The 21,873-nt window shown below is 39.8% G+C and overlaps 1 protein-coding gene across 1 annotated transcript in view; it reads left to right on the forward strand.

The window, feature by feature from the left end:
- Window positions 1-7,285, forward strand: part of ttc6 (tetratricopeptide repeat domain 6) — a 230,399-nt gene extending 223,114 nt beyond the window's left edge. The window contains exon 31 of the mRNA XM_072567883.1: window positions 7,012-7,285. Coding sequence (XP_072423984.1) covers window positions 7,012-7,139 — 128 coding nt within the window. The 3' untranslated portion in view covers window positions 7,140-7,285. The remainder of the gene's footprint in view (window positions 1-7,011) is intronic.
- The last annotated feature ends 14,588 nt before the right edge of the window (window positions 7,286-21,873 follow it).

Below are 21,873 nucleotides of genomic sequence, written 5' to 3' on the forward strand. Positions count from 1 at the left end.
TTCTCCCCTTTTTGCATCATCTTTATGGGCTAATCTTCCCATGATCTTCACATTCCTTACCACATTCCACTTCCTCATTCACCCCTTCTCCTTCTTTTATGTCTGCCTTTTGATTGACCTGTTTGGCCAAGCTTTTGGGCATCTCCTCATAATTGCTTTGTCTTGTATATTTCTCTAATTAGTTGCCACAAAATAACTTTGGGATGCTTTTCTACTTCAAAGATATCAGATAAATCAAGTTCATCTTATCTTACGCTACTTGCTTACAACTGAGTTAAAAAACTGAGATGTTCCTGGCTTTGTGCCTGAATTATTAAATGTCAGAAAGCTGAAGATTTTCATTGGTTAATACTTTAACTTGCAATATGGCATCTGAAGAAGACACATCTGTGGTTTGAATATTTTGGGCTCGGTTTTATTAAAGTTACAGGATCACATATGGTACACGATACATGCTAGAAAACCACAATTCTCCACAACTTATAGTCCCCAGGATGCCAATTTTTCTGTTTATTTTTATTTTCCAGAATGTACGATTGTCAGCTTCATTTTCCTTAAGCAAACTCTATTGTTAAAATGAAGTGATTTAACAGTGGTGCAATTTATATTCAAATTTCAATTTCCTAGCTGCCAAATTGACAATCAGATGCATAACATTCAAAACTAGCTCCTGACAATGACTGACGAACATTGAGACCATTATTTTCAGGGACAGAAGTCATGGAACCAAAACTGCTTCCATATGAAATTTATATTGTCCGAAAATGCAAAGAAAAGTGGTGGCCATCTCATATCATTCAGCTACTATGTACCTGAATGTGTGAATGGATGAATGTTGCCCCAGTGATGGACTTTAGAGTATGGTCTATAATAGAACAAAGAACAAAGAAAATTTACAGCCCAGGAACAGGCCCTTTGGCCCTTCAAGCCTGAGCCAATAATTGTTCGTATGTTTCAAGAGTGTGTCATCTCCAAGGAGACTGTGTGTATGAACAGGCCAAGAGTCAGAAAAGTACTTCACCGAATCAGATTGAAGGATTCTTGCTAAGTGGTGGTCAAATGGGGGAAGAAACTGTGCTGCGTGAGTACGTACATTTCCTGATATCATTTAGATAGTTAGCAATTTTGCTGAGAAGGTGGAAAGGTGGGGTCCAGTAACCTGCCAGATCAGAAAATTGGCTAATTAAGTGGTTTAATTAGTTTTTCCAATTGTTCGGGTGAGGCAACATTTCTATGGGAAGGTTTGAAATGCAGACTGAAACAAGCCAAACAAAGGTCAGTAGTAACCCAATCGGGAGACAGTGATGACTGTGTCATTCTATGAATTGGACTGATGAAAGAACATACTTGTATTGAGAAACAATTGGGAAATAGAGCAAGTGGTCTGTGTGCATTCAGTCAGTTGAGAATGTCATGATCTTATAGGGATTGTGGAGCCATAAACCGTGGGTGGGCAACTGTTGAAATGGAATTAAAGTACTCAGAGATACTGATGAGTAGCAATCATCCTCAGGAGAAGAGGCACAGCCCAGAAATCAGCAGTGCAGAGGAAAAGAAGAAACAAGAAGGCAATAAGGGTCATTTTTCAGCATTGAGTGTACCTCCAAAATATAGTTGTTCCAGCTGAGGCTCAGTTGTCTCTGAGTTGCAAGTTTCTAGTTTGAAGTCTCATGGCAGAGCTTGAGTAAAATAATCAAATGGGGCACTTCAGTGCAGTACTGATAGAGTACAATACTGTTGGAAATGCTGAATGGGATGCTAAACTAAAGTGCCTTTGCCCACTTTGGATGGATGTTAAAGTTCCCCTGGTAAGATTTTGAAAAGGAGCAAGCAAGTAATCTCCAGTGTCTTGGCCAATATTTATCCCTTAACAAAAACAGATAATTTGGTAATTATCTCCGATGTTTGTGAGAGAGTGTGAAAATTAGCTGTTGATTTTCTTACATCACAATGATTACTACCAGTCAATAAGTATTCCATTGATTTTAAAGTGATTTGTTTAGTGGTTGGAAAAAGTGCTACATAAATGCAAGACTTTTTTTATACTTGGACATATAAGGAAATTTGGAGCTTGTACCTATGGAAGCAGATTGTGTCTGAGATTTGCACAATTGTTTAGGAAGATTTCAGACCTTGCAGTACTGTTAACGTGTCCTACCAGTAAATTTGAAAGATAATTTCATCTTGATCTTCTTCACCTCTGGTTTATTCTAAGGATTAGCATCTGTCAAACATCAGCACATCATTGCATCCTCTGGATCCCTGAAGATGCAGGGCATTATCAGTTGCAGCCATGTAGTGATCATAATGCTTTATGAGCAGCCAGTAATATTTATCAACAGGAAGAGCTTCACTCTCTGAAATTTCAGCTGGACTGTGACTACAAAATGTGCTTTTAACAGAAGTGAGCTCACAACCAGGATGCCTTCATGCTCCATCAGATCAGGGTTTTTTTAGATTACATTACAGTGTGGAAACAGGCCCTTCGGCCCAACAAGTCCACACCGCCCCGCTGAAGCGCAACCCACCCATTCCCCTACATTTACCCCTTACCTAACACTACGGGCAATTTAGCATGGCCAATTCACCCTGACCTGCACATCTTTGGACTGTGGGAGGAAACTGGAGCACCCAGAGGAAACCCACGCAGACACGGGGAGAATGTGCAAACTCCACACAGTCAGTCACCTGAGTCGGGAATTGAACCCAGGTCCCTGGCGCTGTGAGGCAGGGTTCTACAGCTCTTCATGTCACTATTGAAATTATGTGGATGGTTTCTGCAGGACAAGGGATACCTTTATGTAAGCTGAGTGGGAAACACAGAGATGGTACAATTTACGGCATTTGCTTATAGTGCTCACATCTGAGCAGACCATCATGACCTGGAGGTACTGTTTTGGTGCATGGTTTAATCAGGTGATGCCCTACAGTACACTTTTGAATAATGTAGTTTGCTATGCTTTCCTTTGTTTGCCCTGTAGAGTGGTATGGGCCTCAAAGAGGTGAAACTATGAGGCACATTTCATTCAGGCCCTCTCTGACCAAACTATTTCTTATATATAAAACTTACAGAAAGTATAAATCAATCAAGAGATCTGAGGGCTGGTTTCATGATGACATGTTGAAATCACTTTACACTGAGTTTTTTATTGATAGTTAATTAATTGAATCTACCTGCCATCAGGTGATGACTGTGGCCATGTTAGTCTCTGCATTTCCTTTTAAAAACAAATTAAGTCCATGTAAAGCTTAGGGTATTAAAAATAAGAAGATAGAAGTCAAAAATTGATAGTCCAGTTTTACCACTATCATGACACCAAATTTTATTGTCTGCTTGTTTGAGTAGCAGTTCTTCAATCTGATTGGTTAAGGAGCTGTATTGTGTTTGGCCCTGTTCCACTGTGTCAGATTCCAGATGCCGTGCAATTTTACATAACCAAAAGATCCCCAGTGCTGGAGTACAACAAAAGTCTGTGCATGTATGTTGATATTATGAACAGCTAGCATTGTTTCTTTGCCTCTAATCACAAAATCCATTCAACTGATATTCTTAATTCTGCATTTTCTGTTTTCTTTGGCAGTTAGCTAATTGTCAATTCTGCTGTTTACACTTCTTCTGTCTGTCAATCTCACTGATTTTCACAGGGCCTTCTAGTAAATCCCAGATTTTATATACATGACCGTAAATCAAGAAATTTTCACAATATTGTAAATTGTTACCTTATAATATTCTTGGTCTTATTGTGTTTCTAAAGAATAATTATTGAGTCTGCTCAAGAATGGTTAAAAAGAACATTTACTTAACTTTAACAGGAACAACCTCTAACTGTGACTTAATCTTTACACAAGACAGCAAGACAACAAGACCATATCATTACCTTCCATTTATTGACTGGGAATACTTTAGATGGGTCAGTTTTTGTCCAATGTGTGCAGGAGGGTTTCCTGACACAGTATCTAGACAGGGCAACAAGGGGCGAGAACACATTCGATTTGGTACTGGGTAATGAAGATTTGGAGGTGGGTGAGCACTTTGGTGATAGTGACCACAGTTCGGTAAAGTTTATTTTAGCAATAGAAAAGGATATGTATATACCGCAGGACAAGAGTTATAGATGGGGGAAAGGCAATTATGATGCGATTAGTCAAGATTTAGGATGCACAGGATGGGGAAGGAAACTACAGGAGATGGGCCGAATTGAAATGTGGAGCTTATTCAAGGAACAGCGTGTCCTTGATAAGTATGTACCTGTCAGGCAGGGAGGAAGTGGTTGAGCGAGGGAGCAGTGGTTTACTAAAGAAGTTGAAGCCCTTGTCAAGAGAAAGAAGAAGGCTTATGTTAGGATGAAATGTGAAGGCTCAGTTAGGATGCTTGAGAGTTACAAGTTAGCCAGGGAAGACCTAAAGACAGCGCGAAGAAGAGCCAGGAGGGGACAAGTTGTTGGCGGACACGTTCAAGGAAAACCCTCAGGCTTTCTATAGGTATATCAGGAATAAAAGAATGACTAGAGTAAGATTAGGGCCAATCAAGGACAGTAGTGGGAAGTTGCGCGTAGAGTCAGAGGAGATGGGGAAGTGCTAAATGAATATTTTTTCATCAGTATTCACACTGGGAAAAAATAATATTGTTGAGGAGAATACTGAGATATAGGTTACTAGACTAGATGGGACTCAGGTTCACAAGGAGGAGGTGTTAACAATTCTGGAAAATGTGAAAATAGATAAGTCCCCTGGGCCAGATGGAATTTATTCTAGGATTCACTGGGAAGTCAAGGAGGAGATTACAGAGCCTTTGGCTTTGATCTTTATGTCATCATTGTCTGCAGGAATAGTGCCAGAAGACTGGAGGATAGCCAATGTTGTTCCCTTGTTCAAGAAGGGGAGTAGTGACAACCCTAGTAATTATAGATCACCGAGCCTTACTTCCATTGTGGGTAAAGTGTTGGAAAGGGTTATAAAGATAGGATTTATAATCATCTAGAAAATAATAAGTTGATTAAGGTTAGTCAACACGGTTTTGTGAAGGGTAGATCATGCCTCAAAAACCTTACTGAGTTCTTTGAGAAGATTACCAAACAAGTGGATGAGGACAAAGCCGTCGATGTGGGTTTATGGATTTCAATAAGGTGTTTGATAAGGTAGGCTGTTGCATAAAAATGGAGGCATGGGATTGAGGGTGATCAGAAATTGGCTAGCTGAAAGAAGACTGAGGGTTGTGGTTGATGAGAAATGTTCATCCTGGAGTTCAGTTACTAGTGGTACACCACAAGGATATGTTTTGGTGCTACTTCTGTTTGTCATTTTTATAAATAACCTGGATGAGGGCATAGAAGGCATAGAATTTCTGGATGACATTAAGGTCAGTGGAGTTGTGGATAGTGCCAAAAGATGTTTTAAGATACAGAGGGATATAGATAAGCTGCAGAGCTGGGCTGAGAGGTGGCAAATGGAGTTTATTGCAGAAAAGTATGAGGTGATTCACTTTGGAAGGAGTAACAGGAATACAGAGTACTGGGCTAATGGTAAGACTTTTGGTAGTGTAGTTGAGTAGAGAGATCTTGGTGTCCATTTACATAGATTCCTGAAAGTTGTCACCCAGGTTGATAGGGTCATTAGGAGGGCATACGGTGTGTTAGCTTTTATTAGTAGAGGGATTGAGCTTTGGAGCCATGACATCACACTGCAGCTGTACAAAACTCTGGTGCAGCTGCACTTGGAGCATTGCGTACAGTTCTGGATGAGGAAGCTTTGGAAAGAGTTCAGAGAAGGTTTAGTGGGATGTTGCCTTGTATGGAGAGAAGATCTTACGAGGAAAGGCTGAGGGACTTGAGGCTGTTTTTGTGAGAAAGAAGAAGGGTGAGTGGTGACCTAATTGAGACAAATATGATAATCAGAGGGTTAGTTAGGGCAGACAGTGAAAGCCTTTCTCCTCGGATGGTAATGGCTAGCATGAGGGGACATAGCTTTAAATTGAGGGGTGATAGATATAGATGTCAAAGGTAGTTTCTTTACTCAGAGAGTAGTAGTGGCATGAAATGGCCTGCCTGCAACAGTAGACTCGCCAACTTTAAAGGCTTTTAAATGGTCATTGATAGACATATGGATGAAAATGGTAGGTTAGATTGGCTTCAGATTGGTTTCACAGGCCGAAGGGCCTATACTACGCTGTAATGTTCTATGTTCCATGTTCTATTGTGTGAAATTACATCATTTCCCATGATCTTATTTGCATATAACCTTGTGACTCATTATACCATGTGCCCTGTATCAATTTGCATTGAAAAACCACACATTTTCCTTCTATTTCCACAATATGTTACAAGCATATTCCCAGCATCATGGAGAGGTGAAAATAGACGTCCATTGTTCAGCAGAAATCATTATGGAAACTAATGGAAAGACTGAATGTGATGTGGGAAATTAGAGATGAGATAGATGATGACAGATTAGGCTCAAGGGGCTGAATGGCTTATTCCTGTTGCTATGAAAAAGGGCTGATGCCTGAAATGTCGATTCTCCTGTTCCTTGGATGCTGCCTGACCTGCTGCGCTTTTCCAGCAACACATTTTCAGCTCTGATCTCCAGCATCTGCAGTCCCCACTTTCTCCTCCGCTATGAAATGCTACTAAACTGTGACAATATTTTCAGAGTACAAAACATCTAAAGAGACCTGAACAAAACACAACATACATTTGAATGCAGTGCTTCCCATTTTCTCTATATGATCTAATTTTAAGGTTTATTCATTGTTGTGACCCCTAAGTGAGAACTGAGAGAGTGAGATTACAACTACACAATTGTTATAAGTTCATCAGTGCTGCATGGTGGTCTGAGAGGTCATGGTCCCACTTGGCATCCAGACCTCCAGATTGGGAATCCCTGGTTTAATGCCGAAGACATGATCTTTCTGCTTTAAATATATGCCCTATGATTCAGCTAAAACAAACAAGGAAGTTTAATTAAAATTTGTGTTCGTTCTGCTGTTGACTTGCTTGTCTTATATTTTTACAGCACTGCAGCTAATGCCGGATGATGCTTTATATTACAAACTCCGTGCAGACGTCCGGGGCCATTTGGGTTTGATTAAAGAAGCTATCATTGATTACAAAACAGCATTAGACATCCAAGAAACTGAATAAAACAGATCATTACATTTACCAAGAACAATAAGCAATTATCTCATAATATTAGGATTAGGATGGAATGTCTCCGGTAAAAATAGAAACGAATAGAAATTTAGAAAGTCAGTTCTTGCAGAATAGTAAGTATCTCATTACTGATAACATTTCATTATAAATGAATTTAAGTATCATTCAACACAACACATTTTCTAATGCTATTACAACAGTGTTAATTATTATCTTGGTAGCAATGTATATCACTGGAATATTTGCTCAAAATTATTTAGTTCAAAATTGTTTAGGTATTATTATATTATTTTCTGTTATTTTATGGAGACATTATTATATTTTCTGTTACTCAGAAACATTTTGGAAGTATCTTGTTAAAATGTCTACTTTTCAGATTGAAATTCTTTTTGCTGATGTAACCGTAAAAGATATGACTACTTATAAAAGAGATAACTGCAATATTAATGGGAAAATGGAATGTAAGTTGTAAGAGTTATTCTTCATTGGTTTTTATATTTTTTAACATGCTTGATTATGCTTTTTCACATTTGAAAGCAGATCACTTCGTGTACTACTTTTGTTGAAGAATAAAGATACAAATTTGATTTTAAAAATTAATTGTTTTGTTGCCAACTCTGTTTCATCAATATTCATAATGTATAATATTAACCTTTATTCTGATCCTGCCACATCCCATTTAGTTATTTCGTGTGAAGTCAATGTAAGTTCCATTGCAGAACCAACTATTGCTAACCTTCATTTAATTCATTTTCAGTTCAGTTCTGATGTTTGCTTTCATGCCTGGTGGACAAATTGTTGTATTGCCTAGGGATGGGAGGAGGAGGAGGAAGGTGGTATCATACTGTTAGAGTAAAGATTTGGTCATTTTGAACTGAGACAAAGAGAAATATCTTCACTAAATGTGTTGTGAGTCTTTGGACTTATTCACTATGACAACTATGAATATTCAGTTGCTGAGTAGATGCAAGATCTAGATTAATATACTTTTAGATGTCAAAAAATGTGGTGCTGGAAAAGCACAGCTGGTCAGGCAGCATCTGAGGAGCAAGAGAGTCAACATTTCGAGCATAAGCTCTTCATCAGAATTTTTAGATGTGAGAATCATCGAATGTGGTGATGTTACAGGAAGATACAGTTGAGATAGAAGGCTGGACATGGTCTTAATGAATGGTATGGTTGGCTGAACGCCTATTCCTACTCATATTTCACATGAGCTTATGTTCATTTTAACCATAGGATGATAAGTTGACCTCACTTGACCTCCATTAGGATGCCAAAGAAATAATCAAAAGCTTATCTTAAGTGTTCTAGCATAAACATCACTTACAAGATGAGAGCCCCAAATGCAGAAAGACCATTATGAAAACCATTGTTATCTTGATGACAGTTCCCACTCCCCACAAACATCTCAATTACAGCAAAGTACCAACTTTTAGTAAATTGAAAGTAATGAAATTCTTCTGTTTTTCTCATGCAAACATGACATTTATACTGGAGATGGAGGAATTTAGACAGAAACTATCAGGTTAAAATGCCTGTGCTGCCTGTCAGATGTAGGATTGGAATGCATTTTCTTTTATTGCTTTAGTCTCCTGCAACTTCATAGTTAGACTTCCCAATCAATTTATTTTCTGAAATGAATTGTAAGGTCAATATCTAATTTATTAAATGCCTGAACAGAACAAACCTTGTGGAAAATATTAAAGTAAGAAAATTAAAATATAACACAGCAAGAAAATAATCTCTGAGAATCAGAAATTGAACATGTTCTCCATAAAACAATTTGTCTAGATATACAACATGTTAAGTTTTAAAGTAAAGAACAAAAACTCCAGCAATTTAAGTTTGTCAGTAGACAATCTTATTTGAATAATTGTATTGAATTAGTGAAGAATTCATTGAGACATTCAAATGTAAAAATGTACTCATTTCATATATTGTAATTGTATGTGTCCACCATCATTGCATATGGAAATTTTATCCAGTATGTCTGAAATAAACAAAAAAAACCCAGTAAAAAGGACAGAAATGTAATTTAGTGAGGGTGCATCAGGTCTTTATGCCATTGATACTTGGCAAGTATGGGGTACTAACCTACATTTCATCTGGGTTAAGTTACACACATTGGATGAATGGGAGCACACTGGTACATTGCAGTAAGGAAACTCTGTTGGAGAGTCCTCAAACCAGTCTTTGATTTCTCAATTAAGCATGTCTTATGCTCGAGTGGGATTATTTGTACTATGCCCAGTAAGAATAGGCAAAATAGTTGTGATCTGATTTATGTAACATTATGAAGATGGTGAGGGGCTGGGTTTTCGCAATTAATTAGCAGCTCAACAGTTGTTGATCGAGGAGAGATTTAAATTCTAACACCATTTAATGGCATTTTCATTGGATACCAGACCAGGTCTGCAATAATGAGTCCCCATCTTGTATTTCTGGACAAAATTTACAGCAGGATGTTGTACCAATTTGCTACTCTTGATTGATGGGTTTCTGCTTGGAATATATCAAAGGCCCAAGCAATTCATTTTTAGAAAAGAAGTAAATGATTTATCTTTTTCAACTGCAATGCAAGTATGGTCTGAGATTAGCAATAAGCTGTTCAGCATCTTTTGGAATTCATTGTGAAGATGAGAAATACCTTTTTTGAAACAAATATTCATTAAAAAAAGGTTCAATATTGAGGCACTGATTATGTATTAATTGAATTTTCTATCATATGACTCATAAACAAGTGCTGTGAACTATGAGTCAATACTTAATATGATATAATACTTAAACACTTAAGGATTTGCATATCAATACAATTTTATGTTCGCAGTCTGCCATTTCTTTACTGCTATCATATCTTATGGAACATTATGGATGGAGCAGAAAGTTACTGTATTAACTGGGGAAGAGTATTTGCTGTATTGTCCCTAATATTATGAAAGAATTAATAAGAAAACATGTCAAAATTATCAGATTTTATGAATTTATTTTATTTATTGTAGTAAAAGTAACTGAATTGTAATGTTAAATGATAATAGAATTATGGAATGCTCAAGTGTGAAATTTTATAGGTGGATCACATGACTTTCATGATGGAAGGTAATAAACCAGATACACCTTCAGCTTTCTGGCTGAGCCAATTCTATGTTTCAATACTCAGGTTAGAACAGAGCAGTGTGCTTGTCTGCTTTTTATCCTGCCCTCATTCTAAATGCTAAACCATGGACTTCCGTTGGATTGGTTGACATCTATGGATAATTTATACCATTGCCTTTTGCAATATGGCTGACCAGGAACCTCTTCCACTTTTACCACTTGCAATCAGGCAAATTGGAAGGATTTACAGCCTGACAGTCAACCTGTTTGGCCACATTAAAAATGCATCTTTCACAACCAACAAGTATTGATGAGGGAATCAAACCCAGAACTTCCAGTTGAGACAAGGGGCATGCTACCACTGTGACCGAAGACCTCCTGCACAGAAGAGTAAGAATGACGTATTGGTGTTGTTTTGAAAGATTGATTATGACAGAATGAAAGAATGCACAATTTTTATGAAACTCAATTTTCCTTACCATGCAACTAAACATAATGAAACTTTTATAAAGTTGACATAGGTTCATTCTAACGTAATGGAAATTTTCACTCTGATTAGATGATCCAAAGAAGCAGTGAAATGCAATTACTGATCAAGAGAAGTTAATGCTGCCAGACACAGTGGGTCAGGTTTTTATTTATTTTTGTTGAACCAGAAGGTAAATGATTTTAAATTACATGTTATTACCAATTTGAAATTGATATGACAATTTGATTTTCTTGGTAATAACCTAAAGTCTAGTCAATTTGACTCACATCGAATATTGATCCATATTAAGGCTCAGGCTCCCTCCCTTTACATATAAAGTGTGAAGGCATAAACATTTCTTCTAGTCTAAAATTAACTTTATCATGTGTATTGTAAATGGGTTAATCTGTCACAGTCTTATCAATCATCCTTTGCGTGGCTATGCTGTACTGGGTATCTTATAGGTTTACAGTTATACTCTGTGTGATCCACATCATAATACAGAAAACACTAATTTGTCAGGTAACCGTACACAGCCTAAAACCGTTCCTGCTCTCTCTATATATGTACAAGTAAAATGATTGAAAAATAAGTAAACAACTGTATATTTTCTTGCAAGTGCAGAATTTTCCAAAATGATTATCTTTTAAAGCAAGCCTTCTAATGTAAGGTGAAACTAAAATGCCTGTGAGATGAACAGTTGGTAATAATACTAACTCTGCCTGAAGACAGATGTTCAAAGAAACAATCCTGATGGAAACGTAACGAGCAAAGAATTATCAGAGTGGGCCTTGCTGCAGGATGTCAGTATTCTCCAGTTTTGAGGATATTTAGAAGGTTGAATGGAATGGCTTCAAATAAGACTGGATGGCAGGAGGAAGAGAGTCTGCTTAAAATCTGGGAGGGACTTGGACCTGAATCTTCGAGGCTGCACATCTCCAGGGAGTAGGGTTTAAAGTATGTACTTAGTCATTGGGGAAGTCTTTCATTTGATGTATTAGTTGCCTCAGTCAAAAAGTGTGGTGCTGGAAAAGCACAGCAGGTCAGGCAGTACCCAAGGAGCAGGCAAGTCAATGTTTCGAGCAGAAGTTCTTCATCTCCCAGTATTAGTGGTCTGCTTCATCATTTCCATATTCAACTCAAAACAGTTCTGTCTTTGCCCAAAGATTCCACTAGAACTCTTGAGTATTTCAAATGCTTTATGGACTCATTATTTGCAGCTAATTTTTCAATAATGGAATCATGCCTAAATCTATGATTTACAGTTCACATCTTGCATTTCAAACATTAGGAAACCCCAATACATACCATGACTGGGATTATTTTGTAAATTATATTTGAGCAGGGACCATATAGATCCTAAAGGTAACAAAGCACATTGACATGATGATTAGAAAAACAAATCGGTTCCCTGGGTTTATATATAGTGGAAAATAATATAAAAGAGCAAAGAGGTTAGGCTAAGACTTTATAATCACTAGTTTGATTTCAGCTCAAGTATTATGGATAATTCTGTGCAGCAAATTTCAGAAAAGATAGAAAGGTCTTAAAACAAGACTGGAGAAGGTTTACCACATTTTTAAAATTCATTCGTGGGATGGGGTCAGCACTAGCCAGGTCAACATAGACAAGCTCCTTCACAGTCCTCATGACCTGACCCACCTGTCAATTTTCCTTCCCACCTGTCCTCTCCACCTTCCTCTCTGACCTATCACCTTTACCCTCACCTCCATCTACCTATTGCACTCTCAGGTACCTTCTCCCAAGCCCCGCACCCTCCCATTTATCTCTCCACCCCTAAGGCTCCCAGCCTCATTCCTGATGAAGGGCTTTTGCCTGAAATGTCGATTTTACTTCTCCTTGGATGCTGCCTGACCTGCTGTGCTTTTCCAGCACTACTCTAATCATAGACAAGCTCATAGGACAGTTAGGATTGTTGTAGGTTTGGAGTCACATGTAGGCCAAACTACAATTCTTAAATGACCTTACCAAACCAGGTGGGGTTTTACAAAAATGGTTACAATTAGGTGAGCTTTTTAATTTCAGTTATTTTTAAAAAAAAATCAAATCCACCATCTGCTGTGGTGGTATTTGTAACCATAGCCCCAAGATATTAGACTGTAGTTGTGATTTGGTAAAAACAATGACTGTAGATGCTGGAAACCAGATTCTGGATTAGTCGTGCTGGAAGAACACAGCAGTTTTGGCAGCATCCAAGGAGCAGTAAAATCGACGTTTCGGGCAAAAGCCCTTCATCAGGAATAAAGGCAGAGAGCCTGAAGGGTGGAGAGATAAGCTAGAGGAGAGTGGGGGTGGGGAGAAAGTAGCATAGAGTACAATAGGTGAGTGGGGGAGGGGATGAAGGTGATAGGTCAAGGAGGAGGGTTGAGTGGATAGGTGGAAAAGAAGGTAGGCAGGTAGGACAAGTCATGGGGACAGTGCTGAGCTGGAAGTTTGGAACTAGGGTGAGGTGGGGGAAGGGGAAATGAGGAAACTGTTGAAGTCCACATTGATGCCCTGGGGTTGAAACTTATCATACCAGTGACATTACCATTATCACTTCCACTATGTCACCATACATTATGAGAGACTTCAGTTTTGAGAAGAGGTGTTCCCCTGATTGAGCTGTTCCCCTTGAAGCAGAGAAGGTTAAAAATGGCTGGATAGAGGTTGTCAAGATACTGCAAAGGCTTGATAGAGTGAATAAAATCCAATCCTTCTGATGAATGGATCTTTGGCTTTCAGAAAGTTATCAGGGTCTGAAGAAATAGTGGAATCTGATCCCATAACTTATTTTAAAAAGGGAAGTAAAAGCAAAATTCTGCATTTGCTGGAGATCTGAAATAAAAATAAAGACAGAAAGTGTTGGAGAAACACCACAGGTCTGGCAACAACCATGGAGAGGAAAACAGAGTTCATGTTCCTAGTCTAATAATCCAAAGTCTTTCTGGGATCTGGAGAAGTCAGTTTGGTCTCAAAATATCAACTCTGTTTTTTCTCTCCACAGATGCTGGCAAACTTACTGAGTTTAGCCATCACTTTCTGTTTCTGTGTCAAAAGGGAACAGAACAAATCCTTAAAAAATCTGCAAGTTATAGAGTTCCGGACAAAATGTCAGAATGTCGGTTTAGGCAAGGCTGGTGTTTAACTAACCAACATGGACATGATGGATGAGTGGGCTCCTTCTGTACTGAACATTTCTATGATTTAACCGTGTTGTACTTGAGGGAGTTCTTTCAGTAAGCTGTCAAGCAAAACAGACTAATGACCTCTTAGCTCAGTCAAACTGATTGGCTTTCCAACTGGTACTGGTGAACACAGTAAGACATTTTACCTTAATTGGCAGTGTCATTAGATTTAATCTTTCAGAAAATCACACTTTATAGTGAAGCTATACCTACACTTTACACTTTTGCATGAAATTATTAACAGATTTACACATGACAAACATGCACCTCCTTATCCAATGGCAGCAGTTGGACCACAAGTGAATCCCCAATTACTACTATCACTTGCATGCAAGTAATGCACAATTAACATTATATGCCTTGTATGTTACTTGGTGAATAAACATTTTGCATTTGGTGTTACAGTAGGTGGTGTGCTATACAGGTTCAGAAGGTTAGCATAAGAAGGAACTTTCATTTGTATTTAATTTAATTAACATAGAAGAATTCTTGACATGGGGCTATTCAGTCCATTATAGCTATGTTAATTTGAAAGGAGGTTTGCACAGTGACTCAGTGGTTAGCACAGCTGCCTCACAGACCCAGGTTCAATTCTAGCCTCGGGTGACTGGCTATGTGGAGTTTGCACATTCTCCCTGTGTCTGCATCTCCAGGTGCTCCGGTTTCCTCCCACAGTCCAAAGATGTGGTCAAGACAGCTCGACGATGGTCGAGCAGTGGATGTGGTGTATATGGACTTCAGCAAGGCATTTGATAGGGTTCCCCACAGAAGGCTCATTCATAAAGTCAGGAGGTTTGGGATACAGGGAGACTTTGCTATCTGGATTCAGAATTGGCTGGCTGACAGAAGGCAGAGAGTGGTTGTCGATGGAAAGTATTCTGCCTGGAGGATAGTGTTGAGTGGGGTCCCGCAGGGCTCTCTTCTTGGGCCTCTGTACTTTGTAGTTTTTATAAATGACTTGGATGAGGAGGTTGAGGGGTGGGTTAGTAAATTTGCAGATGACACAAAGGTTGGAGGTGTCGTTGATAGTATAGAGGGCTACTGTAGGCTGCAAAGCGACACAGACAAGATGCAGAGCTGGGCTGAGAAATGGCAAATGGAGTTTAACCTGGATGAATGCGAAGTGATGCATTTCGAAAGGTCGACCTCAAATACTGAATATAGGATTAAAGACAGGATTATTGGCAGTGTGGAGGAACAGAGGGATCTGTGTGTGCAAGTGCAGAGATTGTGTCTCCCTCAAATAAATCGCTCATGCAAGACACACCCCTAGCCACCCAATGTTTAAATCCTGAATCTATCATCCATATATACCGTCTATAGATGTAAAAGAAGATGTTTTGCCAATATTGCGTTCCCTCTGCCGAATTGCCCTCCATGCTTTAACAGTATTGATAACTATTGGGTGATGGCAATATTCTCTAACTGTCCTCATTTTGTCCGAAAACAGCAAACTAGTAAGGGCGCACCCTTCCTGAGAGGTTTCAATATCTAACCATATTGAAAGAGGGTCCCACAATCCCAATCATTCACCTAAGATAAAAGTGAGCTTATTTGATAGTTTTTAATGTCTGGGAGATCCATTCCCAATCTATGAGGCAATTATAGTTTAGCTTATTTAATAAGGAGCCACTTACAATGCCAAATAAAAGAGCTGAAGCAGCCATTCAGTCGCCTGAACGTTTGCTTATCGAAAATCAGGGGGAGCATCCATATAGGGTTCAACAAATGGAGGAGTATATTCATCTTAATAAGTGCTATCCAACCTAACCATGAGACCGGAAACACCTCCCATCTTTGAAGGTCTTGGTTGATTTTGTTGAATAATTAACCAAAATTAACTTTGAACAACCAATCAAGAACTGGAGTGATGAAAATGCCCAAACACACAAAACCCCCTGCGGCCACTTAAATGGGAATCAATATTCGCCCTCAAGACGTAACACCTTCGTAAGACCACCAAAGGCATAGTCTCTGATTTTGTAAGATTAATCTTGTACCCCGAAAAGGCGTCAAACACACTGATGCATTGTAACTAGCAAGGCACCAAAACTGCTGAATTTGACAAGAAAATGAAGACATTGTCCACATACAATGAAATCTTATGCAATTTTGACCCCACTTCTGGAGCTGATATATTAGGATCCCTCTGAATGGCCTCCAGCAATGGTTCAATCGCCAATGGAAAAAGCAATGGTGAAATGGGACAGCCCTGTTGGCAGCCTCTAAAAATGTTAAACTGGCTCGATCATACCCCATTGGTGATGACCGCATTGAAAGGATCACTGTAGAAATCCTTTACCCATCTTCTAAAGACTTCATCCAAACCAAACAGCTCCAGAGTACAAACAAGGTACAGCCACTCAACTCAGTCAAATGCCTTCTCTGCATCTAGAGAAATCACCAATCTCTGTACTGACTGTTGTTGACATGCTTGAATTACATTAAGCAGCCTCCTAAGATTACTGGAGGATCTGCGACCCTTTATGAAGCTTGTCTGATCCTCTTTAATAGTAGAAGATAACACAGTCTCCAGCCTTAATGCGAGAGTCTTAGACAGGATTTTGGAGTCCACATTTAAGAGTGAAATGGGCCTAGACAACGCACAGTCATCCGGGACCTTCCCTTTTTTAAGAATAAATGAAATATTGGCCTCTCTTAGAGATGGCGGGAGATAATCATGATCGTATGAGTCTTTGAGCATGCTGAGCATCGGGCCTGACAATGTTTATAAATTCCTTATATAATTCACTGGGAAGTCCGTTAGGACCGGGCGCCTATCCACTCTGAAGCTGTTTCACAGCTTCCTGCAGCTCCTGCTCTGAAAAGAAGGCATTGTGAAAGGACTCTTGTTCGGGGGCCACGCCCAGGAGCTCCAGATCCTTGAAAAAGGACTTCATTTTGGCCTGCCCCACCTCACAACACTCAGATGGTATAAGCTAGAGTAAAATCTCTGGAATGCCATATTAATCATTTTGGAATCACATGTTAGATTCCCAGACCCTTCCCTAATTGCCATGATGGCTTGTGAGGCACACCTTTTCCTGGCAGATATGCTAGGTACTTGCTTGGCTTGTCACCATGCTCATATAACTTTTGCTTTGCGAAACTAAGCTTTCTTTGCTTCTGTGTGAGCATGGAATTCAATGCAGACCACAGCATCATAATTCTCTGTAGCTTGACCAATGAGGGCCTGTCAAAGTAAGCCTTCTCAGCTGCCTTCAATTGTGCTTCGAGGAGACGTTGCTGTTCACCCTTCTGTCACTTCCTACTGGCAGAGTAGGAAATAACTAACCCCATGACATAGGCTTTGGCAGTTTCCCAAAGGACAGACTGGCTATTAACCTAGTCTGAGTTAATGTCTAGGAATGGCCGAAATTCCCTATAATGGTAGGCCAGGACTCCAGACTAATCAGTTTAGAGAATGCATCTTCCTGAAATTTGAGGGGATGGGCCGGATGGCAATAAACATTTAGAACACCTTATTCTTCCCTGTTTATCAGGGCTTTGAGAATTACAAACCTCTCATGTGTGTCTTTAACACACCCTAGTAACTTAAAGGGGAGATTCCTCCTAACCAATAGAGTCACTCCCCTACTTCTGGTATTAAAAGATGAAAATTAAACCTGATCAAAGCTGCTGTAGTTTCAAATGCTCCCTATCATCCAAGTGTGTCTCCTGTAACAAAGCAATATCCACCTTCTCCTTTCTAAGACTCAAATGTACCTTCTTACTCTTAATCGGTGAGTGACTCCCCTTGATGTTCCAGGTACATCATTTAATCAAGTCATCAGCCATAACCTTCTGCAATAACATTTCGATTCCAAATAGGAAGAACTCAAACCACAAATTGCTGAGTCTTAGAGTCGCAAGATCCATCGAACATAAAAACTACATAGACTAAAACCACTACGGTTAACAAACCTACAAAACTATCAAAGAGTATACACAACAAAACCAAAAAACAAACCAACATATAAAACGCCAATGGTGCTGAATAGAGGAACCCCTGCTCAAAGGGTTCAACAACACATCTCAAAACCCAACTTCCCATCCCACTGCCAATACTGCAGCACAGGCATTTAAATACCTGAAGTGGGTATAAACTGCCTGTAAGTAGGCATCTAGCCATCCCAATCAGATTATTACCAATAAAAAAGACAGGAAAAGAAAGCATTGACCGGACTTCCTTTTATTTAAAAAAGGAAAAACAAAGACATACTGAAACAAAATGACTATTTGTACATACTAAATTGTTCAAATTAGGTTAATTTGTCCATGAAGTCTCTTGCCTTCTCCAACATGTCAAAGAGATCCATCTAAGGTGATCTGGATCACCACTGGATACCTCAGAGAGTACTGAGTCCCAAGGTCCCTCAGTCTTCTCTTGACACCGTCATAGGATTTTCTTTTCTGGATCACCACCGCAGAGAAGTCCCAGAAGAACATGATCGGGGAGCCCTCGTAAACTAGGGCCTTCAGATCCTTCCCCTGGATTCTGGAAGCTTCCAAGATTCTCTCCTTATCTCTGTAGTGATAAAACTGCACCAGGAGAGGATCAGGATGTTGACTCACACCTGACCTCCGTGCCATGACCCGGTGAGCCCTCTCGATCTTCAAGCCTCTCATTCCAGCCTCCAAGTTAAGGAATTTCAGCAACCAGTCCTCAATAAATTCTGCAGGCCACTCACCTTCCTTACCCTCCGGCAGATTGACGATACAAATATTTTTTCTCCTGCCTCTGTACTCGGGGTCATTAACTTGGTCAAGAAAGTTACGTGCCTGTGTCTCCAGGGCTTGGATCCTATCCTAGGAGGAACCTGTGTCAGCTTACACCACTGTGACTCTGTGTTCAACCTCATTTGTCCTTTTCTCCAGGTCTCCCAGCTGCTGTTCATGCTTCTGCAGCATGATAGAGATTGGGGCCAGCTTCTCCTCTATCTGTATATTCAACATATCGCAAGATTTCACGAGCTCCTTCACCAGGACCTGGTAGGAAATCGAGGCTGACGATCCTGCAGTCTGGGCTGCGGGCCCGGCTTCAGATGCTTCTCCTCCTTTTTTCGGCACCCCTGGACAGGGAAAACTAAGTTAAGTTGATTTTTAACAGTTTCCTGGGACTCCACAACCTTTCCAGAGTCCCAGGATATCACAGTGGTCCAGGTAGGGCGGTTAAAAGTTTGTCCTGCTTACGCTGCAGTGCAGAGCTCTGCGACACGATCTTCCTAGATTGCTGCCATCTTGGATCCCCCAGTCTGCCGATCCTTAAGCAACAAACCCCAAACAAGAAGACACACACGCCCAGAGACTCTATCCATACTACTATGCACCAAAGACATCCCGGAGATGACAACCAGACTACTCTGACCCCTTGACATCATGGTAGCTCACAAACCTACTGACGCACTGAAACAGCTCCTGTACCAACAACCAGCAAAATGAATGTTATTTCCAAAATACCTTTCAAGGACTGCAACGAACACTACATCAGACAGACAGGTAGGGAACTAGTCACCAGGATACACAAACACCAACTAGCCACCAAAAGACATGACCAGCTATCACTAGTATCCTTACACACAGACGAAGAAGGACACCATTTAGACTGGGACAACATACTTATCCTAGGACAGACTAAACAGAAACACACACAGAAATTCCTGGAGATCTGGCATTCAAACTGGAATTCCATCAATAAGTACATCGATTTGGACCCCATCTACCAACCTCTAAGAAACAGAACCGGAAATGATACTACCCACTGTAACAGACCAAGACACAAATAGAAAGTGGGACAGAACACCAGCACTTCACCGAAGGCTCACTGATGATGTTACCTAGTAACATCTGAGAACAAACCTATCAATTCAGCGAGCAAACTTATACCTGAATCTCCACATGAGCTACAAATCTTCTGAAAAATCACAAAGTTTCTTTTTATCTTCAAGTTAAACCTTCCTTTAGTAATTGTTTTCAACACTGTAAATGGGTGTTGGTTTGATTTCTCACATCAGAAAAAAAAGTGTTGCCTTCCTGTTTTCATGTATACTTCATTTGGCTACTCCCCAGTTCCTTCGTATTTTTTGAGAACAGCCTTTCCTATGAAATGCTACCACAAAAGATAGTTTTCTGATATTTGTTGCTTCAGGACAGATCATTGTCCATTCAAATCCTTACTTGCAGAAGGAATTGTGGGAATTAAATACAAATTGTCTCACAAAAGCTCGTGCCTGAAAATAGAGAACTCTGCAATTTAAACATTTAATGAATGTAAGTCTGGTCTTGACATGAAAATTTGAAGAGAGTGTTAGAGAAAATAATCACCTCAAATTTTCCACTAAATCCTGAGAGAAGTACTGAATGGATAAAATTGGATACGTCCTGAAAATGGTTACAAGGTTTGTGAAGCACAATTAACTCGACATATTCTTGGCATCACAGGCACCTTCAACAGTACCTTCCAAACCTGTGACCTCTACTACTTTGAAGGACAAGAGCAGCAGATGCACTAAGCTAGCACCATGCAAGTTCCTCTCCAAGCCAAGTCCTGATTTTGAAATAAATAGCTGTTCTCTCACACTGAATTGATGAAAATCTTGACCTTCCCAACATTATTGTGGGTATCCTTACACCACAAGGGTTGCTGTATTTCAAGAGGGCTACTTATTACCCTTCTCAAGGACAATTAAGGATGGGCAATAAACATGGAGGTAATCGTCAATTCCTGCATCCTGTGTATGTATAAATAAATTTAATAAGGACAGCATGAAAACTTCATGCAAACTTTCATTATAATGATTGCAGTCTAAATCTTGTTATTGAGTAGGCACTATGGGTATTTTGAGGCTAGCATGTATCCCAGCCAGCCTTGGTCACTTAAGGTAACTATGTATTTCAAAGGGAGGTTCATTTTGATTTTAATAAGTGTTACAATTCATTACAAAAAGCATTTTGAAAAGACAAAGCAATGGCACACCATGTTAGAGAGCAATCTCCAAAGTTGTCTGATCCACACAGGGGCCTTGTTTCCAGAATGGAGGTCAATTCTGTATCTACAGGTAAATAAGGCACTCCAGAGAAATTAGATTAGAATAGTTTCCCTACAGTGTGGAACCAGGCCCTTTGGCCTAACAAGTCCACACTGACCTTCTGAAGAGTAACCCATCCAGACCCTTTTCCCTCTGACTAATGCACCTGATACTATGGGCAACTTAGCACACCCAATTCACTTGGCCTGCACATCTTTGGACCGTGGGAGGAAACCACAGCACCCAGAGAAAACCCACACAGACACAGGGAGAATGTGCAAACTCTACACAGACAGTTGCCCAAGGCTGGAATCGAACCTGGGTCCCTGGTGCTGTGAGGCAGCAGTGCTAAACACTGAACTACCATTCCACCTTTCCTTAAGAGAAGATAATTATTGACGTCAATGCTAAACTGAAAGATGTTAATGTAATGTCAGAAGAAGTGCAATGACCTCAAATGAGTGATCAATATTTGTGAATGGATCGAAGTGGCATAGCCCAGAAACTGAACAACTAGCCTCATACTTTCAGCACCACATCCCCATTACCCAGTGCTATTATAGTCTCCATCATAATGCCTCAGTCTCATGCTCATAGTGTCTACTCACCCTCCTTTAGCACTATTACAGCTTCAAAACCACAAATCAAAGCTTGTACACACTGCCAGATATTCAAAACACATTTCCCCATACTCACTACATGCTTCCTTCACATGCAGGACAAAATTGAACACAACTGCCCTGAGCACAGCTTTGCCTCAATGTTCTTCCCAGCACTGGAGCAACAATGATTGAGTTTGCGGCCAGTAATAGGACTTAAAGGATTGAAGTTGACATACTTCATCTTGGAAGAAGCGATCACTGTTTGGTTGAATTTAGAATACGGATGAAAAGTGTGAAGATAAAATCCAATACCAGGGTTTTGTGCTTAAACAAAGGAGGCTA

This window comes from Chiloscyllium punctatum, chromosome 4 (genome assembly GCF_047496795.1).
Source record: "Chiloscyllium punctatum isolate Juve2018m chromosome 4, sChiPun1.3, whole genome shotgun sequence".
NCBI lineage: Eukaryota > Metazoa > Chordata > Chondrichthyes > Orectolobiformes > Hemiscylliidae > Chiloscyllium > Chiloscyllium punctatum.